The 23931-nt window shown below is 41.9% G+C and overlaps 3 protein-coding genes across 3 annotated transcripts; 1 reads left to right on the forward strand and 2 right to left on the reverse strand.

Annotated features, from left to right (window-relative positions):
• Positions 1–2760: 2760 nt before the first annotated feature.
• LEAP2 (liver expressed antimicrobial peptide 2) lies at positions 2761–3531 on the reverse strand. The gene is made up of 3 exons (XM_006888075.1): positions 3475–3531; positions 3082–3221; positions 2761–2797 (listed from the first exon to the last, which is right to left on the reverse strand). Exons 1-3 carry the CDS (start codon positions 3529–3531, stop codon positions 2761–2763), a joined length of 234 nt encoding a protein of 77 aa, XP_006888137.1.
• Positions 3532–13608: 10077 nt separating this feature from the next.
• LOC102862014 (cytochrome b-c1 complex subunit 8-like) lies at positions 13609–14428 on the reverse strand. Its single transcript, XM_006888076.1, has 2 exons — positions 14275–14428; positions 13609–13703 (listed from the first exon to the last, which is right to left on the reverse strand). The coding sequence occupies exons 1-2, from the start codon at positions 14426–14428 to the stop codon at positions 13609–13611; spliced, it is 249 nt and encodes an 82-aa protein (XP_006888138.1).
• A 6104-nt stretch (positions 14429–20532) lies between these two features.
• GDF9 (growth differentiation factor 9) lies at positions 20533–22884 on the forward strand. Its single transcript, XM_006888077.1, has 2 exons — positions 20533–20881; positions 21959–22884. Exons 1-2 carry the CDS (start codon positions 20749–20751, stop codon positions 22882–22884), a joined length of 1059 nt encoding a protein of 352 aa, XP_006888139.1. The 5' UTR covers positions 20533–20748.
• The last annotated feature ends 1047 nt before the right edge of the window (positions 22885–23931 follow it).

Below are 23931 nucleotides of genomic sequence, written 5' to 3' on the forward strand. Positions count from 1 at the left end.
TGGGAAGAATTTTCATTTTCCAGTTGCTAACTGAACAAAATGGCTTTGTTACATATTTTTAATTATTGGAGTTTGCCTCCAGGTTCCAGAAATATCTACTAGGATGACTGGTTTGAGCAGATTGTGAAATCTTGTTTTTGTTTGTTAAAAATACTAAGTAAGATAGGGAGGAAAACATTTCAAATCCTTAAAGACGCCTTTAAATCATATTCCGTAACTACATGGAACACAAATGTTTTTTTCAATTTCATGTATCATTGTGTTGGAGAGGCAGACTTTTCCCTTAACAATAAATAATACTGCGTATCTAAGGTTGCTATTCAGTAAAATAAAGACGTAACTAATACTAGTTTATGAATGACTTGGAATATATAATAACAAGAGCCAAACTGGCCATGGTTTTGAGCCCATCTTTTGTGTATTTTTAACTAATAGAGAAATTCAGTTCAGACCTTCAGACCTTGAATCAGTCTAGCAAGTGACACAAAGTAGTAGTAATGGTAGTCTTAATAAGCTTTAGCCAGGTGAACCTTCTGGTTCATTTAAAAAAAAAAAAAGGGAATGAACTTACCTGAACCTCCCTCCCTCTCTGTTTTCATGGTATTTGGTCACAGAATGTCAAGGCATTAGTATTAGGTCTCAGCCAAGTCCTCCAGATCGTCAAGCAGCCTATGATAGCAGCCTAAGCAATTGTATAATCAAGCTGACTCACAGGAGTGTCAGCATTGACCTCTCCTTGCCACTGTTGCTCAGTTGAGCATAAATTGCCATTCTTAAAAAGAAGCAAAAAATATTTTTTTAAAAAATATTTTTTTAAGTTCTTTAAAATGAGCATGGGGAAGCTCCCACCTAAAAATTCTAGTAGTTTATTCCGTTTTGATCTCATTACTTCTTTGTGGATTTTCTTTTCTGCTTCTACCATTGGAATTTTTCTACCTGCTGTTCTCTCTGGAAAGAAACTCTTTGAAATTGCTGCCTTTCAGATCAATGCCATGATTACCATACTGTTGAGTTTGCTGTCTCTGTTCAAGAAGTGTCACCATCTTCCAACATTATATGCACACACCTGGCGAATCACTGCCACACATTCAACAGTACAGGGGTGGTGAGGCCTCAGGCTCCCCAGCACAGCTGGCTCGTGGGGTGGCGGCAACTAGAAGCCCCACTGCCGAGGTCCAGATAGGCTGGTGAGCCCCGTCATCTAGCCTCTGTTTTGAATGGTTTTAAGAAATTTTGTATATGGAGGATGGAAATAGTTATATATTTATTAAAAGTCCTTTTATCTTATTTGAAATTAAAATTATTTGATGAATAATGGTTTGATATTTGGGGAGAGTTTTGGAGGGGAGGTAATGCCACTGAATGCAACTAAAAGCCTTGTTAATTCTGCAGAAAGGTACTGTTAGTGACTGATAGGATGCCTTTGTTTGTACATGATCCACATTTTTGTTTTACATTTCTTTTATCCAAAAGATTTAGGCACCTGACATTTTCAACCAAAATTTCAATTATATACTGTGATTTTTATTTGTTGCAATACATTAAAGTTTCACAGGTACTTTGGGGCTCAAAAGCTAGAATTTCTAAGTCAGTATGTGCATTTCACATTATAAAGCTGTTAATGGTGAGCAAAGTATTATATACTAACTAGATTTTTCCACATCTGTATAGTATATTATATGTATTTTGTGGTATTGAGATTATAGAAAGTTTAGAGTGTCAAACATGCGTTTAATGTGTATTTTTAAACAAATTTATGGCAATTAAAATATTTGGAGACAAGGGTATCACATTTCAATTTGTAAAGATCTTTTTAACTCTACTGTGTCATTAAGATGCTTTGTATAATGCCAAACTATAGCTGGAAAAACTAAGTTTAATAAATATCAAATAGATTTTCTGTATCAAAGTTTATAAACACTGTGCTCTTTATACTTCTTCAACTCTGACTTTGCCCTTTCCTGTGATGTCTTCTCTGGTTTTAGGGTAAACTTGGTCTTCTTAGAACGCAGATCTCGCTTTCTGACTACAGGAACTGAGCTTCGTGCCCCCTGAGTGATCTGTGCATAGGACCAAAGCTCACTCTGCTCCAACAGAAATGTCAAACAATTCTTTTTATGTTCTTGTGGTGTGGGCTTTTTTATTTAACTAAACTAGATTTTTCTTCAATTCTGGCTTATGTTCATACAGTCTTAGACTTGGGCCCTTTGTTAGGTGGCAGATGCCAAATTACCATCTTTGACACTTTGCTTTAAAGTTCTTTACATGGTCTTGCAGGGCTGGGATCCAGCCCCAGCTTATGAAATTGCCAAGGCTAATTTCATAGCGCTTGCTAAATGTTTGCCTTTAGCCTGCCATTATGTTCTGTTATTTCTTGAAAAACGATTAACCCTCTTCTTGACACTTCAGATTGAGAAGTTAACATATTATTAGACAATGATTTTTTTCTATAATATACACAAATTAACCCATGCTCCCCTCAGAAGCTTAAATTCCATACTGCCACATTTCCAGTTTAAGACTTTTAATAGGATACGTATAAAAATAAATTCTTAAGTTGAAAAGGTCAGTGATGTTTATCCACATATCAGCATTCTAAAAAGAAATGGAGACTGATTAAATCACACATCTGTCTTTAAATATTAAAAACATAAGTTTGCTTCATTAAAGTGTCTCCAGTCAAAATACCATTACTCAGTATTCCATAGAACGGAGCATTTTTGCAGGTGAGTGCTGTCTTCTCTCTCCCTGGCGTGTACATCATTCCTGGGCCACACTTAGGGAACAGCGTCTTTTTCTAGAGTAAAACAAAAATGTTTTTAAGGAAAACGTCCAACTATGCTCACCAAAGCTTCTGCTTCATTTTCTTCCTCTTTAGTCTCAGGAAGCCTGGAGAAAGGCGCCCTTTTTCATAGTAACTGTGTTGACCTGAGCTGGACTTAAAGCTTCAGAGAGAATCATCTTCAAGGAACCTGCAGGCTTACTTTGGCCACTCTTCCCAACTAGCTGCATTGCTTGTTCTATGCTGTCCCCTCACAAGCTTCCCATGTCTCTCAGCTTCCCTGTTTGAGGACTGCCTACCTGCAGAGCTGAGTGACACATTCAGAATCATCCCGGCAGGACGCTCCAATCGGCCTGAGAGTTACTCCTCTCCAAAATGGGGTCATTCTCTTCATTCTTCTTTTTGCTGAGCTCAGTTCTGTTATTGGGGAGCCATCTGCCTGTGAGGGCAAAAGATATATTCACCTCAGGTAGGAGAAGCATAACCTTCCAGGCATCCTACAAGACCATTCGCCCTCAGGAAGCTGCAGACTCCAAACAGAGGAACCATTCTTTAGAACTAAGTCTGGTTCCCAAGTTCCACTTAAAATTCCTTTACCTTTTGGGACCTCTGGTGGTAAAGTCCATAGTGTGCTAATGCTGCTATCTTGAAATCCCTTTAACACACACACATACACACACCCCCTTCTTTACCTGGCCTAACAGCAGCAGGCAGGTCATGAGCACTGCAAAGAGTTTGAAGTACCACATCTTGACAGGAGGAGAAGCTTGGACCCAGGATCAGTCTCCACTTCTTTTTATAGGTTGGAAGACTCTTTAGTGGTTGCCAGTGAGGTCAAAGTTTATATTTGCAATCAGAGTTAATGTAATAAGTTAATGTCTACCAGAAGAATGTGTCCAAGGTCTGCCTTTGGGGCACGTCATATTTACTGACCCCTCATCTGGACTTTGAGTGATTGTATTGTTGGCTAAAACCCTTTCACCCATTTTGTCAAAAGTCAGCACTTTCCTATCCTTCCCTTTTGAAACCACGTGAAACCACTGAGGGAAGCCAGGCCAGGCACCTTGCCATATTTGGATTCCAAAATAGCTCAGTGAGATCACTGTAATCAAAATAGAATTCCAATAATGAGATCTTCAGAAATAGTCTTTTAGCTTTATCTAACAAAGAACTGATGTCTACAGAGAATTGGACAAAACACTTATGCTCATCAAGCCAGGTTCCAGTGCCTCAGAGCAGTGTTTTCTGGTCCAGATCAACTCCCTGGTTGAATGAATATGCACCTACCATCTCCCAGGGAAGGGCAGTCAAACCAATATGGAAGTTCTTTGGTTCATAGATGAATTGAGTCGACTATAATAATTTTGTTTTAAACATAAGTGAATGAGGTGGCAGGAACTTCTCAATCAGTGAGAGACTTTTTGGGGCAATGAATCCATTACAGGGCTGACCTCCTACATAGCATCTTTTTCCAGCAGTTTCAGAGAAGCAGGCATAAAAGTAGAAAATCTCTAAAACCAAGAACAGCAACTTAAGAGCAGTAGCTTAAGTAGAACTGTTGTAGATTTCTAGATTAAGAAAGGGTCACCAAAATATGAAGAGTTGTGAGTGCTCATTAAATGGCATGTTGTTCTGTGCCATCGAGTTGGAACCGATCCAAAGATGATACTCCAACAGGTTTTGAGAGACAGTAAATCACACAGGAGGAGATTGTCTATCCCAGAGAGCAGCTGGGGGATTCAAACTGTGTGACTTTGATAGTACAGCTTCTTACGACTATGCCACAGATGCTCCCTATTAAATGGCATACAGGCATTAATAAATTTTGGGGCAAAGATAAATTACGGATAACGAGATTCATAAGATTTTAGATCTCAGACCATGATCTTTTCAGTCACTTGCTATGCATCTGAGAGCTGGATAGTGAATAAGGATGATAGAAGAATTGTTGATGCCTTTGAGCTGTGATGTTAGAGAAGAGCACTGAATATCCCATGGACTGCCAAAGAATAACAAATATGTCTTGGAGAAAAGTGCCTTGAACCCAAAGATGACAGCTTTTGCCTCACATACTTTGGGCATGTTGCTAGAAGAGGCTGTTCTTTGGACAGGAACATCATGTGTGGAAAGGTGGATGGTCAATGAAAGGAAGACCTTCAACCAGATGGATTGACACAGTGACTGCAGCAATGACTCAGACATATTGGAGATGATGAGAATGCCATGGGATACAAGGTTCAGGTTTCTTTGTTCATAGTATCTATCACTATGAGTCACATTCAACTTGACAGCACCTAACAACATGATAGGGAGCTCTGATGGCCTAGTGGATTAAGGAGTTGTGCTGCCAACTCAAAAGCAAGCAGTTTGAGTCTGCTAGCTGCTGCTTAGGAGTACAATGAGAAATCTCCTGTGTGATTTACAGCTTCTGAAAACCTGCTGGAGGGTCAGCTATGTGTCAGTTCTGACTCAAAGGCCATGAGGGTTTTTTATGACATGGATTAACCAACAGCAATTGCAGCAAGGTTCTTTCTCAATCTCTCTGGCATCTCCATGAAACTTGGCTGATAGGCCCTCTAAAGTGCGATCCCAGCTTCAGAGTTGAGTGTTTGGCTAGGAATTAGTTGCTTGTTCCCTTTACCCCAAGAGAAAGTGAAGGAGATGCAGTACAACTGAAAGTAGAAAAGATTGTTTGCCAGCCTGGCCAGGGAAGATGTTCTGGGACCTCAGAACTAGAGCCAGGTGAGGTGTGACTCCACAGATCCAGTCCTCTTGGGGTCATGAAGGATGAAACTACTGTTTGCACCATCAGAACACTGAGAAGTAGATCCTAATGTGTCCTACAAGTATAAGGTCTGTTTTTTTGCACCCTCTGGCTCCAAGTTTGAATGCTGGCTGACATCAGGTAGGGGCTTAACTAGGGGGCGGGAAAGGCTACATGGTGACCTAGTGAACATTGGCTGAGAACAGAAATCTGATTAGATAAGCAAAAAGCTGAACAAGTGATGTTCTAAAGCTACCTGGGTCTGTGGACCCAGTCCTAAAGCACTCTAAGGTGATGCAGGGCCAAATAAGAAACTGCTCATCCTAAAGCTAAGTACTTTGTCCTAAACCACCTTCTTCTTCTTCTTCTTTTTTTTTTACAACAAAACAAAACAAAACAAAAAACACCAAAACAAAACACTTTACCCAAAGCACTTTATTTCAGATCTGGGAGAAAACACTATTTCAGATCTGGGAGAAAACTCTGAGATTCTGGGAGTGGCCATTAGGTTTTTATACTTAGGTTAGACGTTAAAGTTACAGGATTTCTACATTTGAAAAGAAAAAGTTTACTTAACCCTTCACTTTTGCAGTCTGTTCTAGCATACCTAAACTAGCCTTTTTGTTAATTTATAAAGCCCATACCATACTAAGGGAAGAGCCAGTAAGCCTTGGGCCCTGGGACATGAGGAGAAAGAACAACACAGCAACAACACTGTCTGAGGCTATTTTCCCTGCCACTCCCCTCACCTCCAAAAGAAAACTGAAAGATTCACTGCTGTCAGGCAGCTCCGACTCAGCGACCCTATACTATGTTTCTGCAGCTGTAAATCATTGACAGGAGAATGCCCGTTTGAGCCACTAACAGATTTGAATCACAGCCAAGAGGGGTTCCTCTCCCAAGGAAAAATTTCAGTAATTATTACCAGTGGAAATGGCTCATTTAGGGAGTTATTTCAACATTCATCTACATTGGTGGGATGCTCTGGCCATTCAAGTCCACCAATGGCTATGAGGAAGATGGGCAGTCTCTTTCCATGTGTTTTAATAGGAGTTTGAGGGGTTTTGTTATTTTAATAATTTTTAAAAATAATTTTAATGAACATATACAGAGATTTTGGATTACCACTCATTCATTGCTGCACTTCTCTCCCTCCTTTTTAAATATAAATGATCTTGTTTTATTTCAATATGGAGCAAAATTTATAAAAGCAACTAGCATTCAGCTTAAGTGACAGCTATCCCGTGCACCTATCCCACACACCTGATCGATAGTAACTGTGAAAACCTATTCCTAAAAAAATTCACAGGCTCTCTGCAACCAGGTATTTTGCTAAATGAATGAATGAGTAATGTAACTACATGTTGCTTCCTCCAGCAGAAAGGTCTATGCAGTCTAGCAACTGTAGTCTCAGGAAAGGCAAGGCTGGATGCCTGGAGCTTGCGCACAGGCTGGGTGAGTAACCACAGGCAAGCCTGCCCTTCCTACCTCTTGGCATCAGTCTCTAGTCGGTGAAATGGGAATACCTCTGAAGCCAGTACTGACATTTGAGGATTCATACAATTAATTTCACAAGAAAATGAGACCTCAGCTGGCTGATAGGTAAGTTTGACAACCTTGGACATGGCTCCTACTAATTTTTTTCTTCTGAGTTGCATATGTAGGATGAAATGAGAAGGTGGAGATACATGAGCAGCTTTTTGAAACACATCCCAAGTGGAGAGATCATTCAGACCTGGCAGTAACTGGAAACTGCTGTCCCTGTGCAGGAGGTGCTTAATAAAAGATGAAAGACTCTGAAATGGAAAATCTTTTCCAGGTAAAATGTCAACAATGGGTCAAAATGTATTTGGGGTTGGTTGGGGGTTTTTTTTTGCTAGAACTGGCACAGGCTTCTAGGCCTGCATCTTGGGAGTTGTGCTGGCTGGCTGAAGATGCTGCTTCCCTGGACTTTATGGTCTATCAATGAAAATGTCTTCACAGTGGTTGGGGATAGCTGGACTGCTTGGGAGAAAAGAACAATGGGCTTTTCCATGGGTCAGAACCACACCCTGGGTGGGAAGGTTCAGGTGAATGGTTCCATGTGGAATTTAAGGTTCACAGCAGCTGTCTCTCTTCTGAACCCTTTATCCATCTTACCCTTTGTGAAGTTTTTTTTGTTGTTGTTGTTGGAGGGTATTTTTCTTGTTATTTTAATGAAAGTGTACAAAAAAGTTGTATTTTCATTCATTGTTGCACAATTTCCTCCTCTCCTCAGTCACCTTTGCTATGCACCTCTTACTCTGGACTCTTGCCATACACATAATGCCTAATAATATATTCCTTTTAAACAGTTCTTTCTTTAATCTGCTCCAATGCAGTATTCATTATCTAGTCACTTTTCCAACTTCCCCGCCAATCTCCTATGTCAGTCCTGTTTTGTAACAGTGGTGTTATGTAGTATTTGTCCTTTTGTGACTGAGATATTTCACTTAACATAATGTCCATCAGGGTCACTCTGTTGTTTAATGTTCTGAGTTCCTTGTTTTCAGTGCTGCATAGTATTCCATTGTGTGACTGTACCATAGTTTTACTATCCATTCATTTGTTAATGGGCACTTGGGTTGCTTCCATCTCTTTGCTATTGTGAATAATGCAAAAAACATGGGTGTGCATATATCTCCTTCGTTGGCTGCTCTCATTTCTTTAGGTTATATTCCTAGTAGTGCAATTTCTGGGTCATATGGTACTTTGACTTCTTGAGAAAGTACCATAGTGCCTTCCATAGTGGTTGCACCATTTTACACACCCGCCAGCAGTGAATAAGGGTTCTAATTTCTCCATAATCTTGCCAACATTTATTGTTTGCTGCTCTGTTCAACTTTGCTGTTACTGGGGTGAGGTGATACCTCATAGTTGTTTTGATTTGCATCTCTCAGAGAGGGATTTTTAACATTTCTTCATGTATTTGACTGCCATCTGAATGCCTTTGTTTAAGTGTCTATTTATATCCTGTGCCCATTTTGAGATTGGGTCATTTACCTTTTTCTTGTTGAGCTGGTGGAGTATTTTATTAATTTTAGGTATGAGTCATTTCCAAATATTTTTACCCAGTCTGTGGGTTTTCTTTTTACCCTTTTGGAGCTTTTTGAGGTGCATAGAGATTTGATTCTTAGAAAGTCCCATTCATCTATTTTATTCTCTCCCAGTTGTGGTTTTTCAAGATGCTTGGAAGACTGTTCATATTGTAGATTAGGACTTCTAGAGTTCTTCTAAGCTTTCCCCTGAAGCTTATAGTTTATTTTACCCTTAGGTCCTTGATCCACTTTGAGTTGGTTTTTGTGTGTGGTATGAGGTGTGGGTCTTGAGTCTTCTACAGAGTTTTCCAATTTTGCCAACATTTTTACAGAGGCTTTCATTTCTCCACTTAACTAATTTTGTCTCTTCGTAAAAAATCAGTTGCCCATAGGTAGATGGGCTGAGTTCTGGGTTCTCAATTCTATTCCATTGATCTGTCTGTCACTGTACCAATTCCATGCTGTCTTTACTATCACAGCTGTGTAGTAGGATTTGAGATCAGGGAATGAGATGCCTTCTACCTTGTTTTTCTTTTTCAGGACTCTTTTACTTATTCAGGGTCTTTCTGCATTCCAGATGAAATTAGAAATGCCTTTTCCATCTCATTGAAGAATGGGATTGGCATTTGTATTGGGATTGCATTGAACTTGTAGATTGCCTTTGCTAGAATTATCATTTTCACAGTATTGAGTCTTCCTATCTATGAGCATTGTATATTCTTCCATTTCTCCAGGTCTCCCTTTCCCCCCACTTCCCCTTGTAGTAATGTTTTTCAGCTTTATCAGTCTTTTGTATCTGTAGTCACATTTGTTCCCAAGTACTTAATCTTGTGATTAGCTATTGTGACAGGTTTGATTTCTTAGCTCTATTTCTGTATTCTTTATCATTGTAGAGAAATCAAATTGATTTTTGTATGTAGATCTTGTATCCTGCCACTTTGCTGAATTGGTTGACTATGTCAAGTTGTTTCCTTGCTCAGACTTTGTTATGTGCCATCAATTTGCCTGTGACTCAGTGACCCTATGTACAACAGCTCTGAGGCCTCCCCTTCCTGAGCCAGTCTCACTGACACACCTACCCCCATTGTCCAAGTTACTTTGTCCATCTCAGGTGGGGTCTTCCTGCTGTCCCTCCACCCTTCCAAACATGATATCCTTCTCCAAGGACCAGTCCCTCCTGGCCAAGTGCTGAAAGTATATGAGACAGAGCTTCAAAATCCTAGCCTCCAAGGAGAACCCTGGTTTCACCCTCTCCAAGACAGACCTATTTTCTTGGTGGTCTATTCAAGACTCTTATATAACACCACATCTCAACGGCATTAGTAATTCTTCTGTCATCCTTAGTCATTGTCCAGCTCTCTTATGCATAGCAAGTAACTGCAAAGATCATGGCCTGCATCAGGCTCACCTTAGTCTCTAGACTGATATCATTGCCCGTCAGTACTCTAGAGAGGTCCCTGACCAGATTTTCCCAGTGCAGTTCATCTTTTGATTTCCTGACTGCTGGTGCTAACAGTGTTGAGAAGCCAAGCAAGCTGTAATTGTTAACAACTTCAGTCTCTCTTCCATCTATCATGGAGCTGCAGCTGGCCCAGGGGTGTCTTTGTCTTCTTGATCTTGAGCTTCAATCCTTATTAAAGACCATAGTCTTGGACCTTTTGCAGCAAGTGCTTCAGGTCCTTCTCAGCTGTAGCAAGTAAGGCTGTATCATCTGCGTAACGTAGGTTATTTATGAGTCTTCCCCTAATCCTGATGCCACATTCCTCCTCATAAAGCCCAGCCTCCCAAATGATGTTCTGCATATAGACTGAAAAGTTATGGAGACAGGACACATCACAACACATTCCTTTCCTGATATTAAACCAGTCTTTCCTTGCTCTGAGGACTGTTTCCTGGTCCAAGTATAGGTCTTTAGGGTTTTCTAAGTATATCATCTGCATAGAATTTACCTCCTGCTTGCCAGTTTGGATGCTTCTTACTACCTTCTCTTGCCTTATTGCTATCACTAAGACTTCATTATACAGTATTGAATGGGAGAGGTGATAATAGGCATCCTTGCCTAGTTCTTGTTCTCAAAGGGAATGCCTTCAATCTCTATTGAGAATGATGTTGGTTCTGTTTTACTTTTAACTATGTTGAGGAAATTCCCATGTTCCCATTTTGTTGAGTGTATTAATCAGGGTGTTGGATTTCATCAGAAGCCTTTTCTGAATCAACTGATAGGATCATACAGTTCTTGTTGTTTTATTAATGTGATGAATTACACTGATTGTTTATATGTTGATCCCTGCATACCTGTTAGGAATCTCACGTGGCCTTGGTGAATTATGTATGTACTGCTGGGTTCAATTGGCATCTATGGTCGTGAGAGATAGTGGCCTATAGTTTTCTATTTGGGTGATGTCTTTTACCTGACTTTGGTATCAGGATATGGTTGCTTTATAGAGTGAACCTGGAGGAATTCCATCTTTTTTTCTATTTTCTGAAATATTTTATGTAGAATTGGTGACAGTTCTCTGAATGTTTGATTAAATTTACTAGTAATACTATCTGGTCCAGGGCTGCTTTTTTTTAAGTCTTTTACTACCTGTTCCATTTCTTCTTTTGTAATGGGTCTATTCAGGTGTTGTACTTTGGTCTGTGTCAGTTTAGGTAGGCTGTGAGTTTCTAGGTATTTTTCTATTTCCTCTTAAGTTTTTGTATTTGAGTTTTTAGTAATATTCCATTGTTAACCTTGCCTCTTTCATCTCTTACTTGGATTGTCTTTTCCTGTGTTAGTTTTGCTAGTGGCTTGTTGATTTTATTGACCTTTTTGAAGAACCAATTTCTGGCCTTGTTGATGGTTTTTTCTGTTTTCTATTTTTATTACCCTTGTGCATTTCTTTTTTTTTAAAAAAATTTTTTTTTAAATTATTTTTTATTATTTTGTGTGCGTGTACCGTCAAATCAGATCTGACTGGTACAGGAGGATATTGCGCCTCCTTCTCCGGCAGAGCATCTGGTGGATTCGAACCGTGTTTCTCTGGGATTGCAGTGCAGCTTCTTGCCACTAGGCCACCAGAGCTCCCCTACCCTTGTGAATTTCTTGATTAAACTAGTCCTATTCTGATCTACACACTAAGCTGAAACAGCTCACCACACCTCCTCAAGCCTGTTGATTGCCGTCAAGTCAAGTGTGACTCTATGAACAAGACCTAATGCCTTTCCATAACTATTGTCATTTCTCCAAGTCCAAGAGTTGTGGTTTAGGCAGTGGATCATGTGGTTTAGGAAGTGGATGTCACTCCTGCTTCCAAACCTGTTTTAAAACTGGGAGCTCCACCAAACACTGTCCACATTGGGAAAACATTATGGTATTTGATACCCCAGTGCCACAAGGTTCAGCATTATAGCAAACCCAGGTTACTTCATACAGCACATTGACAAGGAGTGATGTACAAAGTGGAAGTGTTCCTCCGGATTTAACAGCACTGGTCTCATTTAGAAGTAAATGTCATCAAGTCAAATATGACAGAGTGAGCTTTGCACAAAAGACCTGAACTCTCTTATACAGATAAAATCTAAGCCCCTAAGCTCAGACAGGGAAGCCCTCTGGTAAAAGGCAGGCCAAAAGCAGTCTTTTAACAACTTAGCCAGATGCCACTCAGCCAGACCCAAGCGCCAGGAATGGGTGGAAGAATTTCTCTAGGAAGCTTGAGCTAAAATCAGGGAGAGAAAAGAAAGAGTAAAGGCATGTTCAGGCATAGTTATCTACTCTAGCTCATAAATCAGGTCACATTATGCAGTTAAGGAGGGTTACGGTGATCTCTTCAACTCACTAGTCTTAAAAGGAGTCTTTGACCCAGGTATATGGGAACAAGTTCTGAGAATAAAACTGGACATTTGATGAGGCTAGCTACTACTAAGCCTACACCACTGCCAGGCATACATCATTTCATCACCACCACAGCCCTGTGACTCTATTACATCTGCTTCGCTAGTGAGAAGCCAGAATAGAGGACACTTAACTGGATCACTTAAGAAGAAACAGCCCACGGGTAGGTTCCCAAGTTTGTCTCAGCCTTCCTCCTTTTGAGAGCCCTCACATTACAAATATCTGGTAGATAGTTTGTTTCAAGACATCTTAATTTGGGTTCTTAAGCAGCAACAGCAGTCAGAATAGGTTACAGCCTAGGCCGGAAGCTGAGGCAGACTGAAAGGTGCTGATCTAAATCGTCCTTAAAAGGTAGAAAGTTCTAGAAACAGCAAAAGATCAGAAACATAAAACAAACCACACTTTCCTTACCATATACTGATAAAGGGAAAGGAATACCTTTTATACTTGAAAAAAACAAAAAACCACCTTACAAAGGCTCCACAGCAAGGGCTAGAAAACTTAATCCATGAAAGGTCACATTTTACAAGCTACAACGGTTAAAAAAATTTCAGCTTCTAGATGATCTCATCTCCAAGCTAAGACAAGCCTATCTAAGTATATAGTGGTGGCAGAATCTACTAACATCATTTGAGACAGATTATGACTTTATCTCTCTGGTCTGGTTTCCTCATTTATAGAATGACTGTAATAATGTAATTTCAGAGCTAGGCTGTGAAATCTAGTTGTGTAGAGGGTTTAGAAAAGGCCTGGCATAATAAAATTATAAATACTACTATTACTAGACAGAGGACCAAAGACCAAGTATTTCCGGAGTCTGATAAGCCCCAGAGCCCATGCCACTCACAACTGGTCAGCTGCAAGAGGCAGGCAGACACTTGACTGCAGATTCTTGGACAAGGGTAAACTCCATTTTTTCACCAATACCCCCACCCAAACAAGCCAAATCATTTGACCTCAAGTTAGAGTGGAACTTCAAGAATTTGTTATCAATCACTGCACAAAAGTACAACATACAACTAAGCAGCCGATAAGTTTATTCTGTCTTCTAGACACTACCAGGTAGACTTGGACTCCTCTTTCCCAGAAACAAGTCTTTCAAAGACAGGAAACCATCATCCAGGTGAGTTGTTCACTTGTCATTTTCATAGGCAGCTGGATTCTTCCTTTTAGATTTCTCAGACTCCTCGTTGCCCCATGTGTAGACAAGGTAAAACACTACAAATGCTTTAAAATAAAAAGTGAGAGCAAGCAGTAAGCACAAGGATGTTCTCCGATTTAGAACACATCCTACCCTCTCCAAGTTTAAAAAAAAAATTAAACAGGATAACATTACATATTCATTTTATAGGCGACCTAAGGAAGGGAAGTCTTTCTAGGGAAGTTCAAGACCTCAGCCAAAAAGTGACTCCTCCCTACTACACACCAGCATCTTAAAAATTAATACCCATCAAGCTCATTGTTTTAATCATTTAGAAATATAAACTCAGTTGTTTCCTGTGCAGTCATAACCATCATCACCACTATCTTTAGCACATTTCATCACTAACTGGAAAGAAACGACCTCAGAGTTGGAATCACACGTGTGACCTTGGGTCGGTCATTTAAGTTCTCTGTGACTCATCTCCTCACTTGGAAGGGAAGTGGGAACAGCACGAGGAAGATACGAACTGCTCGAAAGGTCTTCACGATCATTCAGTGCTAAGACCAACAGTCCGGCAAGTTACACGGGCCTGCTGGCGGCGACACCCGCGGAGACCCGAACCCACCCCTCCCAGGCCACGGGGTGAGCACTCACGGGGCAAGACCCGCATCATGGACGCCCGGGTGCGGCGCAGCACGTTGGGGATCCCCTTGCTGAAATAGTGAGGGAAGGCGCGCTGTTCGAAGGGCGACAGGCTGTAGGTGATCACATGCCGCATCCGTACCAGGTTCCCGAACTCGCGGCCCATCTTCGCGGCGGCGCCTGCAAGACAAGTGTCCGGCTCAGTCCGGGGAAGCCTCAGTCATCACGGGGTCCCAGCCCGAGATGCTCACCTGGTGCCCCCTACCCGCAGCTGAAAGCCCCCCAGGAGCTGACTGCGACGGCCTCCCCCACTGGCCTACCAAGAGCGAACAGTGTGGCGTGGCTGACAGAAACCCACTGCCCACACCAGGGTCACTTTACCCTCCAAAATCCAGGATCCACAGGCGTCCGCCGTCACTTCCGGTAGGGCAGGCAGCTACTATTGACGGAAGTGAAGTCATTTCCGGGGAATACCATTTTCTCTGTCGCGGGGGGAAAGCATCGATCCCCGTTCTTGAGATAAGTACCCTGGCTAAGTGCCTCCCTTAGTGGAGGGTCGTGGGCTGAAACGTGGAGTTCTTTTTCTTTTTTTTTTTTTTTTTTTAGTTCTTTAATGGTGGATGTGATGGGCTTCGCGGAGCTGCAGGGCCAGGTGTTGCCTCGGAGACGGTCACACCTCCCACAGGCCCCTCCTTTCTGTGGAGCGCCTGCTGGATAACAGCCGGGTGCCGAGAAGGACCAATTAATGAAGGGCGCACCGCGAAAGTCACTAGGATTGGAGCCGTTTTTGAAACCGTTTCCAAGTAATTCTTTTCATCAGCGACTTTACTACTAAAATCAGAGACCTAGATTTAGGGCCTCCTTTAGTAATCTCTCTCTTAGAATCACCTTCAACGTGTGTAGTTGTTATGTGTTGTCTAGTCGCCTGCACTCATAGCGACCCTATGTACAACAGCCCTAAACTCCGCTCTGTCCTGTGCCAATCACACCGTCTCCGACACACCTACTCCCATTACCGCAGTCACTGAATCAATCCACCTCATAGAGGGCCTTCCCCTCCTGCACTGTCCCTCCACCCTCCCAAGCATGATGTCCTTCTCCAAGGACCGGTGTCTCCTTACAACATGTCTAAAGTATGTCAGACGAAGCCCCAGAATCCTTGCCTCCGAGGAGCAGTCCGATTTAACCCTCTCCAAGATGAATCTGTTTGTTTTCTTGGCAGTCCAGGGTACATTCAATACTCTTCTCCAGCACCACAGCTCAAAGGCATCAATTCTTCTATCCTCTCTAGTCACTGTCCAACTCTCTGATGCATAGCAAGTGATTGCAAAGACCATGGTCTGTATCAGACGCACCTTAGTCTCCAGAGAGACACCATTGCTCTTCAGTACTTTGGAGAGGTCCCTAACAGCAGACCTTTCCATCACAGTACGTCTTTTAATTTCCTGGCTGCTGGTGCCAAGACTGTTGACTGTGGAGCCAAGCAAACTAAAGTTGTTAACAATCACTATCTCGTCACGATCCATCTTGGTGCTGCCATTTGGCCTAGTGGTGAGGATCTTTTTCTTCTTGATATTGAATCTCAATTCCTATGGAGGGCTGCAGTTCCTTGATCTTCTGCAGCAAGTGCCTCAAGTCCTCCTCAGTTTCAACAGGCAGGGTTGTGTCATCTGCATAACCCAGATTGTTGATGAATCTTCCTCCAATCCTGATGCCTCCTGGATAATCTGTTCTGCATATAGGTTGAAAAGGTGTGGAGATAGGAGACATCCCTGGCATACGCCCTTCCCAATTTTGAACCATGCAGTGTTTTCCTTGCTCTGTTCTGATGACTGCCTCCTGGTCCAAGTACAGGATTTGCATTAGCATGATCAAGCGTTCTGGGATTCCCATTCATCTCAGAGTTGGCCATAATTTGTTATGATCCACACAGTCAAACGCCTTTGTGTAATCAATGAAACATAGATAAGACACTCCTCTGGTACTCCCTGCTTTCAGCCAAAATCCATCTAACATTAGCTACAACATCCCTAGTACCATGACACCTTCGAAACCCAGCCTGGACTTCTGGTAGTTCTCTGCTGATGTGCTGTTCCAGTCATTTTTGGATAATCTTCAGCAGAATCTTGCTTGCATGTGATATCAATGATATTGTTAAATAATTTCCACATTCTGCTGGGTCACCTTTCTTTGGAATGGGAACAAATATAGGTCTCTTCCAGTCAGTTGGCCCAGTGGTTGTCCTCCAGATCTAGGGCAGCATCTGTTAGCTGAAATATGTCAATTGGTATACCACCAATTCCTGGAACCTTATTTTTTGCCAATTCCTTCAAAGAAGCTTCTTCCTTCGTCACCATAGGCTCTAGCTCATATGTTGTTTCATGAAATTCTTCTGTGTCCACCAATTCCTTTCGGTATAGTGACTGTATATTTATGCAAGTTAAAATAAAAATCTTTACTTCAACTTTGTTACAGGAGGCTTCAGATAATTGTTACTCAGACCCATTACTGTCGATTCGTAATCATTTCATTTCTGGCCTTTCAGAGAGTTGGCGGCTGCTGGTAAGTGCCTTTCGATCACGACTCACAGCAGCCGTGTGAACAACTGATCTGAACCCTTTCCTATTCCGTGCCATGTGCACAGTCTCTGACATTTGAGTCCACTGTTAGAGTCACTGTGTCACTCTGTCTTAATGAGAATCTTCCTGTCCTTCACTGATCCTCCTTCACATTTCCCAACAGTATGTCTTTTTCCAAGGACTAGTCCGTATTAACAGCATATCCAAAATACGTAAGCGGAAGTTTCACCACCATTGCCTCTAAGCAGCACCTTGGTTGCACTTCCTCCAACGCATTTGTTTGTTCTTTTAGCAATCTGTGGGCTATTTGGTACTCTTTGTCAACACCACAATTGAAAGGCATCAATTCTACTACCATCCTTAGTCAGTATCTAACTTTCAGGTGCATAGATTCTCACCACTGGGCCAATTGGCAGCATTATGATAGATGGTAAAGAGTTTGATTTTGTTAACAGCTTCAGTTTGCTTGGCTCCACAATCAACACTCTTCGTACCAGCAGCCAGGAAATCAGGACACAAATTGCATTGGGGAAGTCAGCTGTCAGGGACCTCACCAGAGTACTGAAGAGAAAAGATGTCAGTCTGGATACTAAGGTGCACCTGGTCCAGGCAATAGTCTTTGTATTTGCTTGATATGTGTCAGAAAGCTGGACAATGACTACGGATGATAGAAAGATAATTGATTACTTTGAGCTCATGCTGGAGAAGAGTGTTGAATGGACTCCATGGACTGCCAGGAGAATAAACAGGTTCATCCTAGAGAGGGTGAAGCAAGGCTGCTCCTTGGAGGCAAGGATCCTGAGGCTTCATCTGACATACTCTGGTCATGTTACAAGATGGGATCAGTCCTTGGAGAGGGACATCATGCTTGGAAGGATGGAGGGACAGAGAAAGAGGAAGACCATAGATGAGATGGATTGACTCAGAGACTGAGGTAATGAGGGTACTTGTGTTAGAGACAGTAAAGTTGGCACAGGATAGAGCAGGTTTCAGGGCTATTGTACATAGGGTCGCTATGAGTCGCAAGTGACTTGACAGCACATAACAACAACAACAGTAACTGAAAACATGGCTTGGATCAGGCACACCTCAGACTTTAAATTGGCATCCTTGCTCTTTAGCACTTGGGAGAGGTCCTTAACAGTAGATATTTTTCCTCAACAAAACATATCTTTTTATTTTTACATTTTTTTGACTGCTGGTACCAAGGGTGTTGAATGTAGATCTGAGTAAGATTAAATTGTTGATAACCTCTATCTTTTCTCCATTTTTCATGATATTGTCTATTTTCCCAGTGGTGAGAATATTTCTTTTCTGCAGAAAGTGTTTCAAATCTTCTTCACTTTCACAAGCAAAGTTGTGTCTTCTGTATAACACAAATTTTTGATTAGTGTTCCTCCAATCCTGATGTCACATTCTTTTTCATGTAGTCCAGATTCTCAAATTATTTTCTCACCATACAGATTCAGGAGGTATGGAGAAAGGATAAAGTCCTGATGCACATCTTTCTCCATTTTAAATCATGCACTATTCCTTTGCTCTGTTCGCACAACAGCCTCTTGTTCTAGGTATAGGTTTCACATGAGCACAATTAAGTGTTCTGGGATTCCCATTCTTCCAATATCAGCCATAATTTGTTGCGGACCACACAGTTAAATGCTTCTTCATAGTCATTCAGCTTTATGGAATGTTTTACAACACTCCTTACCAGCCACAAACCATCCTTCAGCTTTATCAGTCTTTGTGCTGTACAAATTGGTTCTGTATCTTGTACTGTAGATGTGAGCTCTAACTTTCTTCTAGCAGATAGTCTCCTTTGGGGTAACACCAGATTCCCCTCACTTTGGTTTTTCATGGTGCATTTTTACCTCATTTTTCTAAAACTTCATCTCTAATGAGGCCTCATACTAATGTAAAAACTGAAGTACTTAGGACAGTCAGTATAGAAAGAAAATACTTACAGAAAGAAATTTTACTTTTACAACATTTGCAAATGTTTCTAAACATTTCTACCAAAATATGTATGGGTAGATATGTAGGTCAAAGTAAGAAAATCAAGATAATTATATTTTAATATGAGCCAAAGGTGATGGCTTCTCTGTTAAGCATATTGCAAGTACAGTCACTCACTAGATTATGGACGGGATCCATTCTTAAGTGTGCTTTTGATTCCAATTTGTAAGTAAATTGAAGTAGGTATAACTAGTTCTTATTTAACCCTACTGTAGGGCAAAAAGTTCTATTGGCTTAGTCATTTTAGGTGTTGTACTACTAATGGAAAGGTTGGTGGTCTGAACCTACTAGCTCCTCAGAGACTAAGACAAAGCTGTCTCTCTGCTTCTGAAAACCTGATAGAGAGCTTTGGTGGCTTTTTGTTGTTAGGTGCCATCGAGTCAAGTATGACTCATAGTGACCCTATGAACAAGTGATCTGAACCCTGTTCTATCATGGGCCATCCTCAGCTTCTCTGACACACTTGAGCCCATTCATTGCTGCAGTCACTGTGTCAATTCACCTCAACAGGGTCTTCTTCTCCTTCACTGACTCCATCTTTCCAAGCATGATGTTGCTCTCCAAGGAATAGCCTCTCCTAGCAACATTGCTGACACAAAAATACACGTTTTAAAGTCACTAGCTGCTCTTTGGAATAAAGATGGCAATCTCCTCCCATGCAGTTTACTGCCTCTGAAAACCAGCTCACGGGTTCTCAACAACAACAAAACCTGATAGGGCAGTTAGCGGTTCCACCTGTCCTCTGGGGTTGCTGTGGGAATTGACATTGAAGTAGTTTGGTTCTTTTTTTTTTTTAAAAAAAAAATTGTTTTTACTAAGGAAAAGCCTGATGCCTTTTGAATTGTTTAGATGAAAAATTTGTGATTATTGTCTGGGTCCTTCATTTCAAAGTGAGGGCAAATTTACCTAACCCTTAAGAAGATGGAATATGAGGTGTTCACAAGTTGGGCATTCATAACCTGAGGACTCGCAGTACAGCTGGGATATCAATACATGTTCTGTATAAAACCACCTGGACAACTTCACCTTTTTTTTCTCTCTCTCTCTCTCTGAACTTCCCATGGCAGTTGTCACTTGCTCTTATCCTCTCAGGTGACAAGCAGTAAATAATTACTTTCTGTGGACCAATAAAAGCACCTAGAAATGGGAAAATTGTTAGAATAGAGGAAAAGAAAACCAACACCGTAAATTGCTTATTAACAGATTAGCATCCTCATGAATAATTAGCTTTTCCACATGCTCTGGAAATTTCCACAAACACCTAAGGAATATTTAAGTAACCCTAATTTTGCTCAAGAAAAGGGAATTTTAAGATTATTCTTCAAGTTTGTTTCACTTTTCAGCTACATAGCTGGTCGGTTAGTATAACTATAACTTAACATGGTTTTCATAACTGCCAGGAAAAATAGAGAGAAAGCCAAATGTGTATCTGTTGAGGACAAATTGTCCATATAGAGTGTTATCAGCTGTTTGGGATAGAGCTGATAAAATTATCTTCAGCTCAGCATACGTGAGGTCTGATTACGAAAGCAGCCCTCGACTCACACACCTAAATTTCATTTAAGGGTTCTTCCTGATTTTTAGGAAGACCGTTATGGGGAGATGTGTTCCTTGCTAGTTCTTTCAAGTCATGGCCCTCTCCAGCAATTTCTTCTTTTGTCTTGGCTTCCTCGCCTGGCTGTCTTTTCCTGTTGGCACTGGTTCTCAGGCTTCCAAGGATAAAGCTCAGATTGCAGCCCGTGCTGAGTTGGAACCTGAGGCTGAGCCTTGGTCTGTGCTGCAACCTCTAGATGGAAGCGACAGATCTGGCCTCCTCCGCCCACTCTTCAAGGTTCTGTCTGATGAACGAGGTGGGGCCCCCAGGCTGCAGCCAAACTCCAGAGCTTTACGCTACATGAAGAGGCTGTATAAGGCATATGCTACCAAGGAGGGGATCCCCAAGTCCAACAGAAGTCACCTCTACAACACTGTTCGGCTCTTCACACCCTGTGCTCAACACAAGCAAACTCCTGGGAACCAGGAGACAGGTGTGTAGGAGCGGATTGGTTAACTGGGTAGAGGGAACAGGATAGACGTTTGGGCATTTCAACTACAGAAGAGCTTTGTCCTTGAAACACGTTCTAATTTACATGTTACCAAGTATCCAAATTCAAACAAGTCTGTGCTTCACCTAATAGTTTCTTCCTGATGTCCTCACAGGTTAAGGTAAGCCAACATAGTGGATTTTTAGAATTAGTAGAGACGTAATGGCTCTAAAGAGTGAGAGAAGTGTTGTTTGAGAGGTATAGCATGTTTTCCAAAGTCAAAACCAAGAGTATTTTGACTAGTACTTTCTTGTTCTTTCCATTCTACCAAGCTGCTGACCTGAAAACTTGACTACATTTTCTTTGATTTGCAATTTTCTGTGAAATGATAATTTACATTTTTCAGAACCCCACCCCCACCCCCACCCTCACCTGGCAAAAAATATTTGGGATAGTAGGTCTTTTTAAGAAAAAAGTGGTCAGCAATTTAACTCAGCGGCTTGGGAAATGTGAGAGTGTGTGTGATGGAGAGATGCAGCGCTTTTCAAAAATTGCCCACTGGTTCGTGACTTAGAGGGCCTGTTCCAACCCAGCAGGCCAGCACTGGCCTCTCACTGTGGGTTTGCGTGAAGTCCTGTTGTATCACAGTGATTTCTGAGCCTCTCCCACTTTGGATTCAATGACAAATGTTTAATAAAGTGTTCTTTTACTTTGTCCACCAGGGCTTAGAAATGTCTTCTTAGCAAGCCCCCAATACTTTTCCCTCTGGAGACGATCCAAGAGGAAAGTGCTACTTTACTTAGTAGCTTCCTTTTTGTTGGGAGCCTATTAAGCCTCTGAAAGCCCACCTTTTACATTCACTACCAAAATGACTTTGCCTTTCTGGTGATAATTATGGTTATTGGAAGTTTATAGTGTTTATTATCTTCACCTTTTGTATAACTTCCCCTTTTTGAGGCTTGAGGAAAGTGGTGTGGGAACTGGAGAGACAGAGAAGGGAGCATATTAAGTTTTGATTCCTTGATTTGATTTTCTCTTCAGTCTTGTCCAAACACTACTGGTGGGTTTTTTCCCCTGTAGGAATCCTTCCATCGGTGGACCTGCTGTTTAACCTGGATAGTGTTACTGTTCTTGAACACTTACTCAAGTCAGTCTTGCTGTACCCTTTCAACAACTCAGTCTCTTTCCCCTCTGCTGTCAAGTGTGGGTTCAACCTGGTGATCACAGAACCATCATCTTCCAGCAAGACGGCTCCGGGAGCTCCTTCCTCGTTTACCTTTAACTCACAGTTTGACTTTAGAAAGAAACAGAAGTGGATTGAGATTGATGTGACTCCCCTCCTTCAGCCCCTCGTGGCCTCCAACAAACGAAGTGTCCATCTGTCTATTGACTTTAGATGTGAGAATGACCAGGGGCAGCAGCGTTCCAGGCCGAGGAGTCCGTGGAACACGTCTCTCCCCGTGCCCCCCTCCCTGCTTCTGTACCTCAACGACACGAGCACCCAGGCCTATCACAGGTGGGACTCTCTGCGCGCACTCAGGGGCCCCGAGCGGAGCAGAGGCCTGGCCGAGTGTGGACGAGCCGCCCGGGCCCGGAGAGGCAGGGAGCCGGCTGCTCCGAGGGTGAAGGAACCCGCGGCGCCGGCCTCCTTCAATCTGAGCGAGTACTTCAAGCAGTTTCTCTTTCCCCAGAATGAGTGTGAGCTCCATGATTTTAGACTTAGCTTCAGTCAGCTCAAGTGGGACCACTGGATCGTGGCCCCCCACCGCTACAACCCTCGTTACTGCAAAGGGGAATGTCCAAGGGCGGTGGGCCACAGGTACGGCTCCCCGGTTCACACCACCGTGCAGAACATCATCTACGAGAAGCTGGACCCCTCGGTGCCCAGGCCGTCGTGCGTCCCTGCGAAATACAGCCCCTTGAGTGTTCTGACCATTGAGTCTGATGGCTCCATTGCTTATAAAGAATATGAAGACATGATAGCCACTCAGTGTACCTGTCGTTAGCCCGAGGCCTCTGAACTGCCACTGTGAACCTCCTTGGGCTAAGTGAAGGCTCTGTCGTGTCAGATCTAGAAATCTAGTGCAGTGCAGTACTTCGGAAGGCAGAGCCCCTGGAGATGAGCACACTCCTGGGTCCCTTTTGTAAAAGACAGCTTCTGTTGTTTTTACTAAGCTTCTTTTTATTTCCAAAGTTAAATAAGGGGTAATTCTTGAAAGAGCTTTGAAAGTATCCCCCTTCGTCTTGGGTAAACTTTTCTTTTCATTGGATCTTATTTTTGATGTAAGACTTAAAAAAAAAAAATTAGTTTAACTCCTGGGTAGAATTTCAGCTGTAAGTGGACAAGTCCCTGTGCTGTGTTCTTATAAATTAAAGAATAAATTCCTGTCAGCTGCATAAGTCTTTTGTGTGAATGAATCTTTTATGAATGATCGTTTTAATGACCTTTTAAAAGGATTATCTACAAAGGGGAAAGAGTGCAAAGGCTAGACTTTGTAAACCTTTGATCCCTTTAGAAGTGTAAGAGATTCTACCTTCTCTACATAATTCCTTGTTAGGGCTAAAGATTAAGCAACATATTCCATTTCTATTGCCTTAACGTGATTGACACTCACTATGTGAATTCAGCACATTAGCTTGTTTATACGAATCAATTTATTCACATTTTGATTTGGCCCATTTAATTAGATTTAAAAAATCTTCAGTATTTAATATAGCCTTTCCTTTGTATGTTAAAACCTCTTATAGAAGTCAAAGAAAAATATTTTCTGCCAGTTTTATCCCCCTCCCCCAATTTTTTCAGTTGCATTTTTGAGACCACATAAACTAAGGTAACAGTGGTTGCTTGGTGTGGAGTGAGAGGAGTCCTCTGTCTCTGCCTCCTTGCAGGTGGTTTTAAAACTTCTCAAACTACCAGTGTATGGAGTATCCTGCTGAACAGCCATTATCTACATATGAGGGCTTTTGTACAGATTTTAAAAATGTTTCCTATCCTGATGAGGGGGCTCTAGTGGCTGAGTTCAAGGCCACCAGCTGCTCTGTGGGAGAGGACC

Source organism: Elephantulus edwardii, unplaced genomic scaffold (assembly GCF_000299155.1).
Source record: "Elephantulus edwardii isolate Elephantulus edwardi_28Jun2011 unplaced genomic scaffold, EleEdw1.0 scaffold00064, whole genome shotgun sequence".
Taxonomy (NCBI): Eukaryota; Metazoa; Chordata; class Mammalia; order Macroscelidea; family Macroscelididae; genus Elephantulus; species Elephantulus edwardii.